At 59.2% G+C, this 19787-nt stretch overlaps 9 protein-coding genes and 1 pseudogene across 9 annotated transcripts; 4 read left to right on the top strand and 6 right to left on the bottom strand.

Annotated features, from left to right (window-relative positions):
• Positions 1–178: 178 nt before the first annotated feature.
• Positions 179–3911, bottom strand: ACA1_116850 (JmjC domain containing protein; the record flags this gene model as incomplete). Its single annotated transcript, XM_004342273.1, has 14 exons — positions 179–348; positions 443–848; positions 882–1147; positions 1221–1292; positions 1396–1585; positions 1683–1745; positions 1850–1970; positions 2072–2459; positions 2536–2684; positions 2769–2831; positions 2874–2910; positions 2986–3172; positions 3284–3715; positions 3813–3911. 14 exons carry the CDS (start codon positions 3909–3911, stop codon positions 179–181), a joined length of 2643 nt encoding a protein of 880 aa, XP_004342322.1.
• A 148-nt stretch (positions 3912–4059) lies between these two features.
• On the bottom strand, positions 4060–4906 carry ACA1_116840 (uncharacterized protein; the record flags this gene model as incomplete). Its single annotated transcript, XM_004342272.1, has 4 exons — positions 4060–4179; positions 4232–4272; positions 4340–4453; positions 4600–4906. 4 exons carry the CDS (start codon positions 4904–4906, stop codon positions 4060–4062), a joined length of 582 nt encoding a protein of 193 aa, XP_004342321.1.
• A 304-nt stretch (positions 4907–5210) lies between these two features.
• ACA1_116830 lies at positions 5211–5553 on the top strand (annotated as a pseudogene).
• Positions 5554–5646: 93 nt separating this feature from the next.
• On the bottom strand, positions 5647–6915 carry ACA1_116820 (Nse1, component of SMC56 complex, putative; the record flags this gene model as incomplete). The annotated part of the gene is made up of 5 exons (XM_004342271.1): positions 5647–5946; positions 6055–6166; positions 6267–6406; positions 6510–6703; positions 6771–6915. 5 exons carry the CDS (start codon positions 6913–6915, stop codon positions 5647–5649), a joined length of 891 nt encoding a protein of 296 aa, XP_004342320.1.
• Positions 6916–6977: 62 nt separating this feature from the next.
• Positions 6978–8195, bottom strand: ACA1_116810 (uncharacterized protein; the record flags this gene model as incomplete). Its single annotated transcript, XM_004342270.1, has 8 exons — positions 6978–7026; positions 7244–7349; positions 7417–7448; positions 7502–7631; positions 7725–7783; positions 7870–7886; positions 7968–8050; positions 8138–8195. The coding sequence occupies 8 exons, from the start codon at positions 8193–8195 to the stop codon at positions 6978–6980; spliced, it is 534 nt and encodes a 177-aa protein (XP_004342319.1).
• A 724-nt stretch (positions 8196–8919) lies between these two features.
• Positions 8920–9867, top strand: ACA1_116800 (uncharacterized protein; the record flags this gene model as incomplete). The annotated part of the gene is made up of 5 exons (XM_004342269.1): positions 8920–9093; positions 9126–9141; positions 9264–9423; positions 9560–9737; positions 9859–9867. 5 exons carry the CDS (start codon positions 8920–8922, stop codon positions 9865–9867), a joined length of 537 nt encoding a protein of 178 aa, XP_004342318.1.
• Positions 9868–10065: 198 nt separating this feature from the next.
• Positions 10066–12509, top strand: ACA1_116790 (uncharacterized protein; the record flags this gene model as incomplete). Its single annotated transcript, XM_004342268.1, has 9 exons — positions 10066–10267; positions 10418–10494; positions 10620–10742; positions 10893–11021; positions 11088–11145; positions 11312–11439; positions 11554–11747; positions 11842–12182; positions 12280–12509. 9 exons carry the CDS (start codon positions 10066–10068, stop codon positions 12507–12509), a joined length of 1482 nt encoding a protein of 493 aa, XP_004342317.1.
• A 67-nt stretch (positions 12510–12576) lies between these two features.
• ACA1_116780 (MIF4G domain containing protein) lies at positions 12577–16105 on the bottom strand (the record flags this gene model as incomplete). Its single annotated transcript, XM_004342267.1, has 9 exons — positions 12577–12708; positions 12815–13027; positions 13154–13234; positions 13346–13453; positions 13536–14585; positions 14698–15075; positions 15181–15430; positions 15518–15960; positions 16037–16105. 9 exons carry the CDS (start codon positions 16103–16105, stop codon positions 12577–12579), a joined length of 2724 nt encoding a protein of 907 aa, XP_004342316.1.
• A 683-nt stretch (positions 16106–16788) lies between these two features.
• ACA1_116770 (mitochondrial metalloendopeptidase, putative) lies at positions 16789–18389 on the top strand (the record flags this gene model as incomplete). Its single annotated transcript, XM_004342266.1, has 8 exons — positions 16789–16930; positions 17043–17155; positions 17300–17377; positions 17456–17594; positions 17671–17774; positions 17901–17965; positions 18092–18174; positions 18262–18389. The coding sequence occupies 8 exons, from the start codon at positions 16789–16791 to the stop codon at positions 18387–18389; spliced, it is 852 nt and encodes a 283-aa protein (XP_004342315.1).
• A 101-nt stretch (positions 18390–18490) lies between these two features.
• On the bottom strand, positions 18491–19538 carry ACA1_116760 (uncharacterized protein; the record flags this gene model as incomplete). Its single annotated transcript, XM_004342265.1, has 3 exons — positions 18491–18800; positions 18897–19134; positions 19274–19538. 3 exons carry the CDS (start codon positions 19536–19538, stop codon positions 18491–18493), a joined length of 813 nt encoding a protein of 270 aa, XP_004342314.1.
• Positions 19539–19787: the final 249 nt, after the last annotated feature.

The raw sequence follows: 19787 nt of genomic DNA, 5'->3' as shown, positions 1-19787 counted from the left end.
ACCCTAAAAAGGGCTGAGGTGGCCGGAACTGTAAACAGAAAGAAAGAAAACACGGAGAAATGTTTATGAGTTTGTATTTTGTGGGCGTTTGTACAGGCAAAGGGGAAGAAGGTGACGGAGAACCACGTGATTGATGATGGCTTGGTGACGTGTCTGTGTATGTGTATTTTGTCTGGGCCTACTTGCGTTTGCCGCCGCGGGCCAGCTTCTTGGAGAGCCGTGCGCGCACGTTAGTCGTCGCGGCGGTCTTCTTGATCGCCGTCACGCCAGACAGCGACAAGGACGCTCGTCGCGCTGCCTCCTGGGCCGACGTGGCCGGAGCCGGAGCCGCCACCGCAGCTGCCACCGCTGCACCACACACACGGGAATCACCGCCAATGAGAAACCAATCATCGTCCCCCCCCCAATGACACGGGCACTCTCGATCTAAGCTTCGCCGTACCCTTGGGCTCCTTCTTGGGCTTGGCGGGCTTGGTAGCCTTGGCGGTGGCCGCTTTGCTGGCCTTGGTGGCTTTGTTGTTGGGCGTTTTCGTCTTCTTGGGCTGCTTGGCGACCTTGGCCGGCTTGGCGGCCTTGGTGCCACCAGTGAGGGAGAACAACCCGTCGCCGTCGGATCCCGCCTCGTCGTCGTCGTCGTCCTCCTCAAAGTGCTCATCGTCGTCGGACAGGCCGGCGGCCCTCCTCGCTCTCTTGTTCTGTGATGGCTTGTAGTCATAGTCGTGGTCGTGGTCGTAGTTGTTGCCGCCGCTCTCTGGTGGGAGCGACTGCTGCTCCTGTGAGGCGTCGAAGAGCGGTGGCGACGTCGCTGCGGCGACCGCTGCCGCGTGCGAGATTTTGATCTTCAGAGGCTGGGGTGGAGGAAGTGCGGTGGTGGAGGGGACCTGGTCGCCAGAGGCCGCCGGCGAGGAGGAGAGTGGAGATGCGGTGGCGGCGGTGGTGGTTGTCGTTGTGGTAGAGGTGGACGCGGCGGAGGTGGAGGAAAGGATGTCGGGCGAGAGTGCGCTCTTCTTGATGACGATTTTGATGGGCCTGTGCTCCTCCCTCTCGCATTGAGGCCTCCTGGCCTCAAGCTGGGCCCTGAGCTCCTTCAGCAAGTTGTCCGGGTGTTCAACCTCCGGTGGCACCTGTGCCCGGTGCTTGAGTCGCTCTGCATACGCGCACGGTGTGTGTTAGTTTAGTCACATGGCGGTCGCTACTTGGCCAAGACTCTCCATTCGTACCAGCGTCGTACGGGTGATCGAGCCACAGGGCGAGCTTGTCGACCAGCGTGACGAGACCAGTTCGTTCGAACTCTGTTAGAGCCCTGTTGGGATCTGTGTCGGTGGTTGATGTGTTTGTTGAGTAATCGCAATCGCACATGTGCAGCCACGTGAGAGAAGAGAGAGTGTACGGCACCTTGTAGCTTCTTGAGGTAGTACTGCGCTGCAAACCACTGCATCATCTCGAAGAGAGGGAAACGGAACTTGCCCTCCGTTCGGGTCCGTTCTTCGATCTCATAGCACCGCAGCTGCAGCTGGATGTTGAACCCATGGAGGAAGTTGCCGCCGAACACGAGCGAGTCTTCGGGCGTATATACAGCGTGAATCTATTAGACCGGGGGGGGGACAAACAAACATTCACCATCAGCTCGAGCTCACCAGAGAATGAAGATTGAAGATTGAAGAGTGGGGGTGTGTCGGTACCCATCCCGTGGGAATCAGCATTGTGTTGCCTGGGTTCAACTCGATCTTGTAGCAGTGGTCAACCTGAACGCGGGAATGCAATGAACACAGGAGTGAGTACAGGGTGCTCGCGTGTGTACCCTCAAGAGTGAGACTGGGCAGAGCAATCGCTGAACCGCGAGTCTTACCTTATTGGCCAGGAAAACCGTGCCCTGCGACGGCGAAGTCACCCACTTCTCGTATCGCTTGAGGTTCTCCGGGGTGGGTGCGATCATGAAGAACACCTTCTTGCCCCAAAGCACGTGATACCTGTTCCAGGGAAGCAGGAGGAGAGGGGAAAGAGCGAAAGAGAGAGCTTGAGCAAACTCCCGAACAACAGGCCCAGAAGCAGATTGGGGTGGTTGACGCACCACACAGACGAGCCGCCAAAGTCGATGTGGAAGTCGGTGTAGGAGCCCTTGACGCTCATGAGGCAATAGTGCTGGACCTTGGGGTAGAATGCCCTCGTGTCCGCGGCCGGAGTCGAAGCCGGCGCAGGGGCGGGTGCGGGTGCGGGTGCGGGTGCGGGTGCGGGTGCGGGTGCGGGTGCGGGTGCGGGTGCGGGTGCGGGTGCGGGTGCGGGTGCGGGTGCGGGGATAGTTTCGGGCTTCACCGCGGCATTGCCCAGCTGCTCCAGTCCGGCGAGCGCCAGCTCCAGTGTGTTCTTCTCCTGGCCGGGACTCTCCTTGGGTTCGGCCACGTCGGCTTGGGTGGCGCTCTCGGTCGTGCTCGGTGCCGCCGATGCCATCGGATGGACCGCTGGAGTGGTGCGTGTTAGAATGTGAAGAGTCTATTTAATTGTGGATTTCAGAATTTCTGAAGCGTGGAAGGGTACCGGGTGCGAGCTGTTGCTTGCCGGTGGGGTTCGCCAACTCGGGCGGATTGAGGGCGCGCTCTTTGAGCTCCTTGGGCCACACATTGTCCACCCAGTCGGCCTTACGAACGAACTTGGGCGCTTGAACTTTTTGTGCGAGCTTGGTGCCGCTGTGTGTGTGTGTGCAGGAAGACGTGTCAGAGCCTGGACTCTTGAAGACGCGAGGGTTGGGGCTGGGTGCGGTGTGGCCTTACCTGAACTCCAGGCTGATGACGTTGAGGATGCGTGTTCTTTGTTCGGGCGGCTGATTGAAGTACCTGCACCAATCCTCCATTTTCCACGATGGTCTCAACTCGGACTGATCGATGACGTCGATGACATCAAGCTCGCGATTGCCTGACGTGAGACCCAGTCAGCTTCGTCAAGTCACAACGATGAAGTGGCAGAGTGCTTAGGAGGCGAAAGGCCTACCGACTAGCGCCGCCACTGAATCAATGTCAAACGAGCTCTTCGACGGAAGCTTCATTTGCAGTCCGCTCACGTTCTTGAACAAGATCGGCCGTCTGAAGCCTTGCTGTTTGAACAGCGTGCCGTAGGGCATGTCTTGGCCCGTTGCGTACACGTCCATGATAGGAGCCGGGTCTTCGAAGTGGTGCTCCTACGAACAGGGCGTGGGTGATCACAAATTAATGTCGACACTAGGAGTGCCGCCACTGTGCAGAGCACAACTCTTTCCGTGGCTGCACGAGATGGCGAATGGAGAGCGTACCAGGATGGTGGCCACGAAATCTAGCCGACCCGCTTCGGCTTCCTTCTCGATCTTGTGGAAGTAGTCGTCATCGTCGAGATTGTCGTAGATGACGTACTTGTTTTGTGTTGTTGTGCGCCTCCTCGAAGATCGGCGAACCTTGCCCGCTGATTCACCGCCTTCATCGCCTTTCTTCTCCTCCCCCGTGGCCTCTTCTTCTTCCATATGGATGGCCTGGGCCACATACTCCCCATCGTCATCCTCACCATCATCGCTGACTCTCACCTTCGATTTCGCCCTGGGCTTGCTAGCTGGAGGCTTTCTGCGCTTTCTGGGCGGCTTGATGTCGATGGCAGGGGAGCTTGATGGAAGATCCTGATTCGATGCTGGCGTGGACGCCTCCTCGAGGGGGCGCTTCAGCCTGATTGTCACCTTGGGTGGCACCGCTTCTGCCTACATGCCGGGGCAGATGAAAAGCAATTAAATGCTGTATAGCAGCGGTGCCGATTGCAGTGCATTGCGCCTGCAAAGGCTCAAGAGGAATAAAAACCTTGCTTTCTTCATGGAGCGGCTGCGGCTCCTCCCGTGGGATGAGCTCGCCCCCAAGGCGAAGCTTAATCTTCAGGCCTCCCTTATTCTCTTGCTCCATCGGCGCGGCAGGCCTCCCTTCGCCTTGCGCCAAGCTTTGTCTTTGGCCTCGCGAAATCTCGCGTATTTGAAACAAAAGAAAGGAAAAGGGAAAGAAATTGCGGTGGCGCGTTGATGGCTTGCTTGGAGTGGGCAAGTGGGTAGATGCATTACTGGTTGATCGTCTCGGTCAAGATGGGCGGTCGATCATTATTGTCCATGTCATCAAGCACGATGAAACACTCAGTCTGAAACTCGTGTGATTCCGAGCTTGAGCTGGACACCGACCTCTGCGCATGCAGCAGCATAGCGGCGGAAGTGAGGAGCGACATGGGTGGGGACTTCCGCTTCTTCGGCGCCATACGATGTAAGCAGCTCCGGGCCTTCATGCACAACAGCGTTTAGTATACTCTTGCAGGCACGTGTTGCAGTGGCTTACAGAGAGCGGACCTTCCGCACTGCTGGTAACGACCCAGTAGCCTACCTCCACAATCACAGGCTGTCGTCTTTGCTGATCTTCGAGCTCCTCGCCCTCCTTCAGATGCGTTGGATAGTCCAACAAAACTGCGAACTGACAGAACAAGAACACACTCAACCATCACACCACTTGCGAACAGAAGATGGGAATGAATGTACCTCCTGCTCACTTGCCAGTACCGCGGTTGGAGACAACAGGCGGGAAGCTAACGCAGCTCGTTGGTCGTCGGGACTGTACACGATCAGAGAGCCTCCCACTTCGTCGCAATACGCTGAGCTAGCGTTGGCATCCACCACGCCCACCAGCAGTCGTTTGCCCGCCACACTCACCTCCCATGTCGTGCGCTCGTCTGACGATGTGTTGGTGCTCGCACTGCCTCCGCCTGATCGCAGTGCCGGGAGCATCACCTGCGTGGCGTAGTGCACGGCGAGCTGTGATGGGGTGGGCGCCTCCGGGCCACAGGCGGCAGCGGGAAACGTGCACAGCACTGCCGGTTTAACTCCGAGAAGGAGGAACATGACCTCGCCGTGGAACCCCATCCTGCTGGGCTCCAGGCCCGCCTCTGCCAGCGACGCCCTCAACCTCCGGCCCTCTTCGCCTATTATTTTTTGTAGGGCACATGAGCCACTCCTTGCCAGTGGTCAAGAAGGAGGAGCCGCACCTTCCAGTCGTTTGCGCCACCAGTGCGCTTCGAGCTGCTTCACTGCCGCGCAGACTGACCGCAGCACTGCTTCAGCGGCCATGCCCTTGTGTCCATAAAATAGTAAAATTAAAAATAAATAAGACCAGAAAAAAAAGAAAGAGAAAACTGTTTTTCCACGCAACAAGACGATCACCAACGAGATGAGCAGCAGCGGATTGCGATTGGTGGCACCGCCGACGAGGAGGCAGGTGCTGGGCCTGTACAAGGAGATGGTGGTGGCATCGCGCAGCTTCAAGCACAGCGATCCGCAGTGGTTTCTCGCCCGGGTTCGGCAGGAGTTTTACAAGACCAATCGCGAGCCTGCCGAACGCATCAAATGGTTCGAGGTACGTGCACAACCCATCTTCCAACTGCCGAGCACTCAATCTCCCTCTCTCTTTGCACCAATCCTTGCATCTCACAAATTCCAATCCGCACTCTCATCTTTCATCTTTGGAGTAGAAGGGCCAGCAGTTGATACGAAACAAGGAGTGCATTCTCTAGTGCGATTCTTCGTCTTCTCCTATGTACGCCTGGGGTCCATTCCAATAATGTACATAACCGCCGCTGTTTGTGGCCTTCTCGTGCAACTGCGCGTTAGTCATCCTCTGCCTCCTCGACCATTTCCTCTTCTCCCTCTCCTTCTTCCTCCTCCTCCTCCTCGTCTTCGGATCGTGGGATCGTCTTCTTGGAAGACGAGCTACTGCTGCTGGTGTCGGCGCTGCTGCGCTGCGCGGGTCCGCTCCTCCCCTGCCCTGGCGTCCAATCGAGCGTACAGGAGGGGCACTTCAGCGGGCCTTTCCCTTTGCCCTTGCCCTTGTCCTTGCCCACCGACCACCGTCGCAGGCAGTGGAAGTGCGCCTGCGTGTCGCACTTGCGGTTGGGGCAGCCCTCACCCTACACATCACGCGACGCACACACACCACACACGATGGGCCACGACAAGTTCGCATCGGCGTCATCATCAGCAAGACATCAACGGCACGGATCGAGGAAAGTACGTACCAGCACGACGAGCTCGTGGCAAAAGACGCACTCGCGCAGCTGGTCAGGGAACGACTCCGTGATGTAGGAGTGCAGCTCCAGCAGGGTACGCACACCGAGGGAAACGTGTCCGCTGCAGACACACCCGTTGTAGAGGTGGTGGAGACGAGAGTGAGATGAAGGCGAGGGGAAGGTGGGGAGGTGATGAGCCGCCGAAGAGACAGGACTGGCACCTTCTAGGTTCGCAAAGCCAATGGTCAGCGATGAAGGCGGCGGCCGTGTCCTTGGCTTCATGCTTCGGCATTCCCGGTGGTATCGCGTTGGAGAGCTGGCTGGCGCTGATCATGCCTCCATAGTCTACAATCGCTTCGATCTGTGACGGCCACCAGAGACAAGCGGAGAGGTCACTTCAGCGCAATCGTTCAGGACACGCAGCGCTTGCAGTGTCTCACAGCGCCACTGGGGTCGGTGCGTACCAGCTTCTTGAGGAACTCGACCTCTCGCTCTGTGTAGGAGGTGGCCAACTTGGCGACGTCGTCGGCACGTGTGTTGGCGATGCCATACCACCCCACACCCGTCTGGTCGTCCACCACGCGCCGTATTTCCAGCCAGAGGAAATGCATGTTGTGATTAATCGTCGAAATCACCATCTCCAGTTCCGCTGGCGTCACTGTGTATAATGATGTGAATAAATCGCGATGAATGGCGGGAGCAAGCGGAGGATGAGGGAGGAGCACCTTCGAAATACGCGCAGATGTCGCCCAATTTCTTTCGCACGATGGCCTCCTTTTCCACATGAACATCAATAAAATACTGTAGCAGTAATCGGTGGACATCCGTCATCTCGTGCTCGCCGCCTCCATCCTCGCCCTCTACCTCCATCTGATGCGTAAATGGGCAAAAGCTTGGATGATTTAATTTGTTTTTTGGCGCGAACCACCGTGCTACGTTTTCGGCTGGCGCCAGGTGAGCCTGACGCGAGGGTCCACATGGCTGGGCGGGAGGTGTTCGGCGAAGACAGCACACACGACGCAGTCTGCAACGATGTGCCTGCTGCACACGCGCCATTGAATTGCACGCTTGATGCTGCGATGCCGCACCCAACCAAGCCACAAAGGAGTGTAAGCCCTCCTCGAATGCATCATAGCTCTCCCTAGTGGGCAGAGCGCGATAGGTTTGACAAGGCACGCCGACGAGGAGGCACTCGTACCGATTCCATTCCCGCCGGAGCTTGTCGTGGGGAACACGAAAGTGCGACAAGGAAGGCGTGTGGTAATGGGAGTATTGGGATGTGACGGTAAAGTGGACCAGACGCTCTGCACGTGTGTGAGGAATGTGTGAGGTCGTAAGCCATGCGTGCAAGCAAGGTCCGAGGGAGCGTACCATTGACCCTGATCTGCAAGTCCAACTCCTCCCTGGGCACGCACGTCAGTGTCAATGGATTCAAAGCGGTCGTGTGGTCACGTACGCATGGAAGATCTGAGGCTCCGTGTCCTCAAAAGGACTGCAACACACATCCACAAGCCTGAGGGAGTACTTGACCAGAACCGCCGAGTAGCGGCTTCCCCACAACACAAGCTGCGATCCGGGCTTGTTTCCTTGAGAAGTGCAAAACCACAACCAGAGACCAACACTTGTAAGCAACTCCCAAAGGACAGACGAACCCAGGGAGCGGGGTGCAGACGACGGACCTTCAAAGGCAAGGAAGACTTCAGAAATGACGGGGTGGCCCAGCTGCTTAGGAACTGACCTGTTGGCGGGTCAGGAACACAGAAAGTCAGCCCTGAGCGCTTGTGCACAAGGTGAGCAAGGCGGGAGACGTGCGGAACAACAAACACGTGCGGGCTGGCGTTCTGTGTGGAGAGAACGCAAGAGTCGGGTGAGTGCAGGCGGTTTGCTCCTCCTGGCCCCGAGCCCTGTGCTTGGGGGCGAACCTTGGGCAAGCAGAGCATGTTCGCGTTGGCGACAAAGTGGCGGTACTCCGAGTTGCCACTCGGGTCCACGGCCGGATCTTCGGCTGGTGTCGTGTGGGGAGCGCATCACAAGAAACGCGGCGCATGTGAGGACACAGGGTATGCATGGGTCTAGACAGGCGCCCACTTACCCGATCCCCAGCAGCGCTTGTGGTTGAGTGGCGCCCACAGTCGGTTCTCCGAGCCCATGACGTACCACCCGTAGCACACTGTGAGGGACCTGCCCAGTTCCTGGTGCACGTCAAGAGGCCCACATTACGCATCATAGCTGAGATTCTCCAGCTGGAGAGGTGGACGCTGTGGGCGAGTGGTGGGGGGGTGCACCTCGGCGTCGAGGTATTCAAATATTTCGGCCAGCAGCTCCAGCGGAAGGCCCTCTGCGGAGGAACAGGCCGCTTCCTGGCCCAGGTACGCCGCCGGTGCACCACCGCCTCCAGCAAGCCCTCCTCGCCTCTTCCTCCTCCTTGGCATCGTCGTCTTGGTCGGACTGTCTCTGCCAGTCCTGTTACGTGAAGCGCCACGCCTGGGCTGTAGGAAAAGGAAGAAGATCAAAAGAGAAAAGAAGAAAGAAAAGGAAAAAGATGACACCCCGATAACGGAGATTGGAGTCGTCGGGTTTCGTTCCTGTTTCCTGCCCCGTAATTGAGAGCAGGTCTCGGTTTTGCCGGTTTTCGCAAACACACCCCGCAAGAGACACATCGAGTAACTCAACGGTAAGTCGTTCTTCTTCTTCTTGCTCCGGCCTCTCCTGGCCTTCATTGCCGCATAGTTATAGTTGTGGAGGACGGTCGTGAATTTGTTGTTGTTTTTTTTGAGAGATCGAGAGTAAGATCGTCAGAAGATCGTGGACTAAAGGCAACAACTCTGCAGACAATGGGCCACCACGGACTTCTTCACAATCTCCTCCACGGCCATGGTCACCACGGCCATCACCATCACGGCCACGGACACGGACACGACCACCATCACGGCCACGGCCACGGCCACCACGGTCACGGCCACCATGGCCATGGCCACGAGCACGTTACCGTTGTCCACACCGCCCCTGTTCACCATCCCGCCCCCGTCCACCACGCTCCCGCCCCCGGTACGCCCCCTTCTTCCGTCTTCGGCCGACAGAGCCAACAGGGGCTCCGTGTTTTTATTGCCCGACCAATAGGCGCTGAGATTGCTTTCTGTCGACAGCGCCCGCAACGCTTTTTATTTTGTTGGTGTTGAGCTCTGACGTCGGTTCGTGTGCGCGCGCTGTGTTAACAGGTTACAGCCACCCGCCGCCTGCCTATGGTGCGCCGCCGGCCCACTACCCTGGCATGGCTCCGCCGCACTACGGTGGCGCGCCCGGCTATGGCGCTCCTCCCGCCCACTACCCTGGCGCGCCCGCCTATGGTGCCCCTGCTCCCGCCTATGGCGCCCCGCCGTACGTCTTCGTTCCTCTCTCACACATCAGCACACCCGGTTTCGCTTTGGCTTGATGGCTGATGATGTTGTTTTGGTTGTGTGTCGACCGTGTGTGTTGTCGTTATATGGACAGTGTGGCGACGGTTGTGATTGAGAGCCACGGTCACGGTCATGGTCATGGCCACCACCACGGACATGGTCACCACCACGGCCACGGCCACCACCACGGACATGGTCATGGCCACCACCACGGTCACCACCACTAAGCGAGATGATGGTAGAACGAAAGCGAAACCGAAGGCGCGACGCGAGTGGCCTCCTCCTCCGTGGGGTGTGCCTTACTCGCATGAGCTCACAGCCGACACGCCTGCACCGTGAGCGTGCCTTCTCTCTTCTCTCGCTCTCTCACATCTTGTGACTTGACTCTCTCTCTCTCTCTTTGGCTGCTGTAAAGGAAGTGTAGCACTTCGGTGAGGCTCTATCTTGACTGTATTCTTCTTACAAACAACACATAAAACATTATAATTTATAAATAATATTTACGGTCACATTGAAAATGGCATAAATTAAATTAATAATAATGTGAAAATCAAAATAGAAAAACTAAACAAAGAAAACTCAAAAACAATTCACAAGGCCGGCAGAGCTCTGCCAGAGGAAGATGCGGCGTGTACGAGGACGCGCCACGACCCGCAACCTGGTGCTGCTCGCCGTTGTGAGCTTCGTGCTGGTATGCACGACCTTCTTGCTCGGCAACTCGCTCCTGCTTTCCTCCTTCAGCGCCACCGATCATCCCGCGGCCTCCTCCGATCTTTCGCCGGCCCCTCCGTCTTCATCTTCATCTTCATCTTCCCACTCTTCTCGTTCATCACAGCAGACTCAGACCGATGCCGCGGCATCTTCAGCCCCACCACCTCCCTCATCCCTCTCTGCCGCTTTTACTTTGCCCTCCTCTCCCCCGTCTTCTTCTTCTTCTTTGCCACCACCGCCCACCGAGCCCGCCACGCCCGCAGTGCAAACGCACCCGTACGGCAACCGGCCTCCGCCCAGCCTGGACTGGGCACCTCGCGTCGCGGCCAAGTGCCAACACGTACCTTTCTCCACTCACGCCACACGCGCGCGGCACTCGCTCGCATGGCCCTGATGTGCGGTGTGTGTCGTGTGTGTCGTGTGTCGTGTGTGTGTCGTGTGTGCTATGCGTGTTGGGCGGTGTAGGGTAAGTTTGTGACGGCAGGCCCGTGGGCGCAGGACTGCATTCCCGACGAGCGCGTGCTCGAGGAAACGCAGCTCCGCTTCCCGCCCTTCGTCCTCCCCATGCCCCACTTCGTCTCGCCCCAGGTCAACCCCTCCTCCTCCCCCGCAACGGCTCTTCGTCGTGCTCCGCTCTTCTTCGCTCTCGTGTGTCTGCTTGCGTGTGCGTGTGCGTGTGCGTGTGCGTGTGCGTGTGCGTGTGCGTGTGCGTGTGCGGTAGTGCTGACTGCGGCGCAGGATCGGGAGTGGTTCGTGTCGCTGGACGTGGTCAAGGAGTTCGTCAACGCCTCCCTCCGGTGCTTCGAGCGACCGCTGCCACCCGGCGTGCTGTGCCCACTGCTCGACTCGCACACCTCCTCGGACGACGTACAGTGCCACCCCCCCCCAATCACACCGCACGCGCTAACCGCACACGCACACACGCACACGCAGGTACTCGTGTTCTGGACCGACAAGTACGTGACGGGCAGGAATCTCGTGTTGGCCAATGGTACGCCTTTGACTGTTCGCGCTCGCTCGGCGTTTTCGACTCGTCTTCACTGTCGCGTGTGTGTGTGGTGTGTGTGGTGTGTGTGGTGTGCGTGTGTTGTGTGGTGTGCGTGTGTGGTGTGTGGTGTGTGGTGTGTGGTGTGTGGTGTATGTGGTTCGCGCCAAAGGGTCCTTCGGGCAGTACCACGGCTGTTCGTGGAGCACAAAGTACGACACCTACCTGAAAGAGTATCCGGCATTCTTCGGCAAGACTCCGCACGAATGGGACAAACTGGCCCCCATGATCGTCGTCCAGGTTGCCCATCATCCTGTGCCGTGTTGTGTCGTGTGCCTTCGTGTCGTGCCGTGTGTGCCGTCATGTGTGTCGTCGTGTGTCGTGTGTGACTGACACGAAGATATGTGGGCATAGGGCTGGAGCTTCCAGCACTTGATCGACGGCGTGCTGCCGCGGCTGATGCAGGCGTGGGAGGGCCTGCAGGACGATCCCAACATCACCGTGCTCGTGGACTACAACCTGCCCAAGTTCCCCGTCGTACAGAAGATCTGGGAGTACCTCCTCCCCGCCGACCGACTCGTCGTGTTCAACCCCGAGACCATCTTCCAGTACCCACCCCTCAACACACACACGACACACACAACACACGCACACACGCACACACGCACGCGCTACACACACGTCTGATTCGTTGACGAACAGGGGCAAGCTCTGGTATCAGTCGTGCCAGTCGCCGCCGTTCCACCCGTACCTGTGGAAGAAGATGCGGGAGCGCTTCGGCTACCGCGAGCTGCCCTTCGCCGACCGCAACGTCATCGTCTACCTGGGCCGCGGCAAGCGGAGTGGGCAGACCTTCAACCACGGCCGGTCGGTGCTCAACGAGGACCAGCTGATCGAGGGGCTCGAGGCCTTCATCGCGCGGAGGAACCGCGAGCGCGAGGCCGCTGGCCAGGCCAAGCTGGAGCTCGTCGTGTTCAATCACGCCAACTACCCCACCCTCCAAGCCACCATCGCCTTCTTCAACCGCGCCAAAGTTTTGATCGGTACCTGTGCGGTGTGTGCGGTGTGTGTGTGTGTGGGTGTGTGCGTGTGCGTGTGTGGTGCGTGGGTCATACTCACGTAATGGCTGTGTCGCACTAGGCCCGCACGGCGGGTCGTTTTACAATCTGATGTTCACGCCGAGCCGCACGCTGACGATCGAGTTCATGCCCTACCAGCGGTACTCGACGCCCAACCTCATCATCTGGCAGCAGGCCGTGATGCTCGACCACAACTACCACCTCCTCCCCTACCCCGCCTCCGGCGGCAACGACGTCCGCGTGGACGTTGACGCCATTGTAGGCATCTTCGAACGCGAAATCCCCAGCTAGATGGGCTTTTTTGTTTGTTTTTATTTATTTGCACACCCCTATTTTTTATTTATTTATTTGCACACCCCTACGCGGCGTAGGTTGGGTCGGTCTCGACTCGTTGGAGGCGTCGCAGCTTTCGCTCCAGGCAACTGCCGGTGGCGGACATCCACTGCAGAGCGTGCAGGCTGTTGTTCAGGATCTCCTCCAACTCCACCACCTGTGTACCGCACACACGCATACGACACACGCATAACGACACCACACACGTTAAGATGGGTGGTGGGGCTTGGGTGAGGTTGGAGTGAGCAGGGACGACGCGTCACCTTTTGCTCCTGGGTGGTCCGTCGTTGCACGAGCTGGCTGTTGAAGTCCTCGACCAGGCCCTTGAGTGTGAGCTCCACGTCGTGGAGTCCCTTGTCCACCTCCTTCGCCGAGTCGTAGCTCCGCTCTCGCTGGCGGTCGGCGTCGCCCTCGGTGAGCGTGGCCTCCGCCTCCTCCTGCAGGTCGCATAGGATCGCGTAAAAGCTCTCTTGGTGCTGCACACGGCACACGGCACACGTCACCGCACACGCACACGCACCACCGCACGCGCCCACGCACACGCACATTGAAACGTGATTAGCGTGCGACGTCCCGCATTCAGTCGTGGCGAGGGAGCGTACTCGTAGGATGAGGTCAAGTCCCTGGTCGACCTCGGTCTGGGCGATGGTCACTTGGTCGATGTTGGTCACCAGTTCCGCCATCTGGGGTGTGTGCCGCGCACGCCACGAGAAAGAGGAGAGGTATGGCGGCGCGAGAGGTGAGGCTCACTTTCAAAAGAACGCGAAATGGAAAAGAGCGGCGCGTGCGTGTACCGAGCGATCGAGCCCCACGCAGACCCTGTCGAAGGAGGCCACCGCCTTCGCGCGGCGATCGAGATCGGCAGCTTTGGCGACCAGCTCCTCCTCCCATCGGCGGAGCAGCTGCGCCACACGACACGACACGACACGCACGACGCGGATCAGCGTGCAACCGCGACGGAACACGGAGAGAGGCAAGAGAGACCCTGTCGAGTGGCTGGCCTGCGGTCAATTGGTGCAGATCGGGGTCGACCCAGCCGGGCGGCAGCTCTGCGGGCGCCGGCGCTGGCGCGTGTGCAGGCGCTCGCTGCACCTCCCGCGGCGGTCCCGCGCCCATCGCACCGGTCGCCGGCCCCGGCGGCCGCGCGAGCGCACTCGCCGCCGCCAGCGGCGGAGGCTGCTGATGACCAATCGTCGCTCCCGCCGCCGCCGGGGCAGCAGCCGCCGCGGGTCGTGGTGCTGACGTGGCACCTCCCGCCGGTTGGGCGCTCGAGGACTGGTTGATGACCTGCTCGACCTGGGCCACCCGGTCGGCCAGCGTGCCCTTGAGCCGCGCGATGTTGGCCGGCTGGTAGGGTCCGCGCTCGCCGCCGGTCTTGGCCGTGTCCCGCGCGTAGGCGGCGATGACGGCGATCAGGTTCTGCAGGAAGGGCACCTCGCCGTGCTGGCGCTGCATGCGCTCGAGGGCCTCGCTCACCCGGATGAGGAACGCGCGGTTGAGCTCCTCCACCCGCGCCACGGTGCGCATGCCCGGCTGCGCGTCCATCCGCCGCTCGTTGTCGTCGGCCCACTGCAGCGCCTCCTTAAGGGACCGCACGATCGAGCCGGCGATGAGCCGCACCTGCTCGCGCTTGGACTCCATCGTCGCCGTCGTAGTCGCAGCAGCGGGCGCTCTCGCCTGCGCAGGAGACTGCGGCGACTGCGGCTGGGTCGGTACGTTGGCGGGGCGAGCTGGCGAGGCCGGTGCGGCTGCGGCTGCGGCGTGGGCAGCGCGCGATGTGGGCGGAGAAGTGGCGGCGCCGGGGCCTGGCGGCTTGCCGGCGAGGGAACGGCGCACGGTGATGGGAGGCCTGCGGGGCGGGTCTTCGGCGGCCGGCTGCGGCGCACTGGGCGGCACCTTCTCCCAGTGGTTGTTGCGCTCCTCCAGCAGGTCCTGGATCATGAAACTGATGCGAGTGGGCAACTTGTGGTCTTCCAGGTTCTTTGCGAGCCGCGCGTAGATACTGTCTATGTACGGCTTGGCATCATTCGCTTCCTACAGCGCACACACACACGACACACGACACACGACACACGACACGCACGACACACACACGTCAATACTGCAGTAGTTGACACAATCGATTTGCGGCTGCGACACGGAGTACCTCGCGCGATGCGTAGAAAGGCGGCTGGACTCGGCCGTGCTCGACGGCGTCGTCGGTGCGGAAGTCGAGCATGCGGCCGGCGTGGCGCATGAAGTAGCAGCACAGCTCGGCGTGGTCGACGACGTAGTCGACCATGTCGAGCAGGTCGCCGGTCGACAGCATGCCGCAGTTGTACAGCTCCGACGCGAACTTTAGGTTGCCCAGCAGCCGCCGCCGGAACTCGGCCTTGCGCTCCAGGATATGCTGCTTGAGCTGGGCCGCCGCTTCGCCGTCGTCGTCGCCGTCGTCGCCTTCGTCGTCCGTGTCCTCCTCATCATCCTCAAACTCCAGGTAATCAACCACCTCACCATCGCACATGGAGCTCATAAAGAACTCAAACTGTGCGTGTGCGTGTGCGGTGGTGCGTGTGCGTGTGCGGTGGTGCGTGTGCGTCAGATGATAGCAGCCAGTAATGATGAGAAAACAAGGCAGTAGGGCAGTTACGGTGGCGTCGTCGAAGCGTGGGCAGAGGGGCGAGATGGCGCGGCAGACGTGGGCGTAGACGTCGCTGAAGTTGGGCTCCTCGAGGGCCTTCTCGAAGATGACGCGGCTGAACATCTCCAGCTGCTGCACGCCCGCGATGCCGTTCCCGCACACGCCCTGTCTGCCGTCGTGCACGCAGCGCCCGGTCACATGTTCGGCCAGCTCGCGCACCATCGAGTCAAAGTTGCGCGGACCGATCTTGTTGAGAATCCTGATGATCATCACCATCATCACCAACATCACCATCATCAATGTCAGTTGATGGTGATGTAGAAGAAGAGTGATTGGGAGGGCGCACGCGGTGGTGCTGCGGAGGAGGTTGCCGACGGGCGACTCGTCCTTGTGCTCGCGCTTGAAGGTGGGCTCCCACGGTTGCTCCGCGCCGGCCGCTGCTGCGGGCGATGATGGCCCGACGCCGCCGCCAGGCGCCGCGTGCGCGTAGGGCGAAGGCGGCCCGATCTGCGCTGCTCGCTGCTGCGGCTGGGCCTCATGAGGCTGGGGCTGGGGGTTGTGACCGACGAACGTGAACGACGACGCGGGCGGCGGCGCCGGTGATGAAGGAGAAGCCTGCGAGGCTGACGCTGACGGGGCAAAGGAAAAGGCGGGGAGAGCAGAAGAAGAAGAAGAGGGTGGCGTGCTGGAGAAGGAGAAGGAGGGGAAGGCAGTGGCCGTGGCCGACGAGGGTGCACCACTCGGGTTGAAGCTGAAGCTGCCAGCGCCGCCCCCTAACGTAGCCGTGCCCTACACCAACAAACCAACAAAATCAGAAAAAAAAAAGTGTCGTACGGGGATTGATTGCCGTTGAAGAGGTACGTACGTCGCCACTGGAGCCCGTGGGAATGCCGCTTTGTGCGCGCGCCAAAGATGAGCCCGAGCCGCGCCTCATCTTGCACGCCCTGAACGATCTGTGCTCTTGCTATTTATTCTTCTAATTTTTCACCGCAGCCAAAATTTATATTCCATTTCACTTTCTCGTTTCCTGCGCCTTTGCAGCTCATCTTCATCTTCGGAGGGAGGCCAGCATGCACCGCTTGAAGGGTGCCCAGAGGGCTGCTGTGGGACCCACGCTGGGGCTGGGTCACCGCCACTCTTCCTCCACGGCAACGCTGGCCTTGCGGCCTCTGGTGTCCTCCCTGCTACGTGGCTGCATTACCTCAAATGCACCACCACCGGCCACTGCCACGATGTCTCAACAAAGCATCACCAAACGCTTCATCCTCGCCACCACGCGGCGGACCTTGCCAGCTCTCCCCACTGCTGCATTGCCCGGGTTGCGAGCCGCCAACCACAAAATCGCGAATCGGGGAGCGATTTTGAACTGTACGTTTGTGGGCTCGCATGGAACGCTACCCAGCGCACTGATCCAACGACGCCACAAGAGCGGCTACTTCCACAAGTTCCATCATCGTTCGTCCCACCTCCATTCTTACATGCATTCCATTAATCCTTTAATTTTTATTTTGGATCATATTCATTAAATTAATAATAGTGCATAAGACAATAAATATAAATATATAAATAATAAATGTAAATTTAAATAATAATGTAACGTGGCCTTGTGCAGTGAAGATGCGCACGTTTTGGTCGCAGGTGCAAAAGGAAGTGAAGAAGCGACCCAAGCGGCTGGCGTTCGCCGTGGGCCTCCTGCTGGCGATCCCGCTGGGCGGGTACGGGTACTGGCAGTACTACCAGGACATCGTGCCCCACAGCGGTACTGCTTCAATCGAGCACACAAGACACGCACCACACAACAACACGACACGACACGCGACGCGCACACCGCACGCGACGCAGGAATTGATGCAGGGTGTGTGTCTTGGCAGGTCGTAGGCGAATGATGGACGTGTCGCGGGAGGAGGAGCAAAGAATGGGTCTCGCCTCATTCCACCTCCTCAAACAACAGTACAAAGACCAAATCCTCCCCGAGAACCACGAAGTACGCGACGCGACGCGACGCGACGCGACACGACACGACACGACACGACACGACACGACACGACACGACACGACACACGGCAGACGCACGACCAAGAAAGAACAATGTTGATATCGCGTTGGTCTAAGACTTGTCGCAACGCAGTTGGTTCTCGCAGTCAAGAGGATTGGACGCAGGATCATAGAGCAAACCGATCTCCAGGGCCTGCACTGGGAGTTCTTGGTAAGCCCTCGTTCTTCTTCTTCTTCTTTTTCTCTGACGGTAGCACAACCGCACACGCACAACCGCACACGCACACAGGTCATTCAGTCGGACGAGATGAACGCGTTCGTGCTGCCCGGCGGCAAGGTGTGCGTTTTCACAGGGATACTGAGCGTCACGCAAGACGAATACGGCCTCGCCACCGTCCTTGGCCACGAGGTCGGGCACGTCGTCGCCCGTACGTGCTCCCTTGTGCACCACCGCACACGCACGCACCACGCACACACCACACGCTGTGTCTGATCGGCAACCAGGACATGGCGCCGAGAAATGGAGTAAGATGCGCTGGGAACGAGCACTGGGCTGGCTCACCGCCATCTTGATCGCGCGGGAGGAGCCCGGCTGGTTGATCAACCAGGTCCGTACCTAGAGCCTCAAAACGTTCGAACCCATGCGCGACCTTTTTTTGCTAACGCGCACCACAACACGACACACACACACACACACACACACACACACACACACAACCACACAGCTACGCCAGTTCTTGACGTTGTTCCTTGCACTCCCGTTCTCTCGCAAGTTCGAGCACGAAGCCGACTTCATCGGGTACCGCAACAGTCTCTCCCCTCAAAAACAATCTACTTGTTCCACCTTCCACCGCTTCAGCCCTCCTCACGTCGGTCGGTCGTGTGCGACTTGCTCGATCGACGTCGTCGGACCACTCCACACCAGGTTGATGCTGATGGCCGAAGCGGGCTACGACCCCACGAACGCCGTCGATCTATGGATCCGATTCTCTGCAGCCTCGCCCTCAAGTAAGCCCCGCTACGCTCTCGTTCTCGTTGACACTCTCGCTGATGCGCTGATCGTCTTCCTCGCTGTGCGCGCGCGGCGTCGTGTAGTGTTGAAGTACCTGTCCACGCACCCACCAAACGCCGACAGAATCGTACTCTTGAAGCGCTGGATGCCACAAGCGCTCGACCAGTACCACAAGCACACCCGCCCACAGGCCACCGCCGTCATTGTCTAGTCTGCTCTGCTTCCCTTTTTGTTATTGTACCACCCCTTCTACCACTCAACTCTGTAGTTGTAGTTGTTTATAACGCCGCATCATCATCATCGTCATCATCATCATGAAGAAGATGTTGAGGGAGCAGGGCATGTCAGTGGTTGGATGTCGTGGCGTGCGCTGCGCGGCGGCTGCCGGTTCTGTTGCCAGCAGCGACGGGCCATGGAGACCACGTTGGCGAGGGAGAAGGGGAACACGTAGCTGAGGTCGTAGCCCTCGCGGTACCGCGGGTTGAGCGCGATGTACTCGCGGGCCTCGGGCAGGTCGAAGTAGGACTCAGGGTACTCGGCGAAGGTCTCCGGCTGGATCACCACGTGCACGTTGATCGCTCCCGTGCCCTCCTCCACCTCGAAGTTGTCATCCTTCACCGCCCTGCACCGCACACAACCGCACACACGCGACCGCACACGCACACGATTGGCACTCGTCAAGGTGGTGATGGAGCGCGTGCGTGCGAGCGAGCGGTACCGGTCGAGAATGGAGTAGAGCGGCGCGACGATGGCGCGCTCCTCGGGCGGGTGGATGTTGTTGAGCACGTAGTAGCGGCCCACGCTCCGCTTCATGGAGACGTAGTTAAACACGCTCGCGATCGAGAAGAAGAAGAAGCGGGTGAGCGGGTGGCGCAGCTGCTTCCACGCGTAGTACAAGAGACAGGCCACCACGTGCAACGACCGTCGCCGGTACTCGTGCACGATCCGCAGTTTGCCTGCAAAAATCCAAAATAAATAAATAAATAAATATATTCTAAAAGAAGCAAATTAAAAATAAAAATTAATCAAATTGAAGCCCTTTTCAAATTTAATAATGAATATAGTCATATTGCTAATAAAGCTTGATCTTCGCACCTTGAACGATGACCTTTACCCAGGAGTTGTCGGTGTCCATGGTCCGCCACACGGACAGGCCGACGAGACGACCCAATGCCTTCTTGGCACCGCTGGTGCTGCTCTTCTCGCGAAAGATGAAGGCGAGGTCGTACTGCTCCATGTGGTTGAGGAACGAGTCGGCGGACTCGGCCATCAGTTCGTTGCTGAACCCGTAGAGCTGCCGCATCTCGTCCTCCGACAGCGAAGCGCACCGCCGCACCTCGACACTCACCCCCAGCCCCATCTCGTGTGTTGCGCACTTGCTTCTCTTTTTCTCTTTTCGACTTTGCGGCCGTGAGCTGAGGCGCAAGAGCAGCTCCAACAAACGGAGTGTCGCGCATTGGTCATGCCACGAAGCGAGCCAACGACGTTTCGCGCCCGCGGCCGGGGAGAACCGCAGACCCCAAGGGGGGCGGTGTGGTGGTTGGTCATTGGTACTACCATGGCCGGCGGCAGTAGTAGTAGTAGTAGGCTGTGTACAGTGGGGCGGGGC

This window comes from Acanthamoeba castellanii (genome assembly GCF_000313135.1).
Source record: "Acanthamoeba castellanii str. Neff unplaced genomic scaffold scf7180000084669, whole genome shotgun sequence".
Lineage (NCBI taxonomy): Eukaryota > Discosea > Longamoebia > Acanthamoebidae > Acanthamoeba > Acanthamoeba castellanii.
The sequence above is the reverse complement of the archived record's forward strand: the minus strand, read 5'-3'. Positions and strand labels throughout refer to the sequence as shown.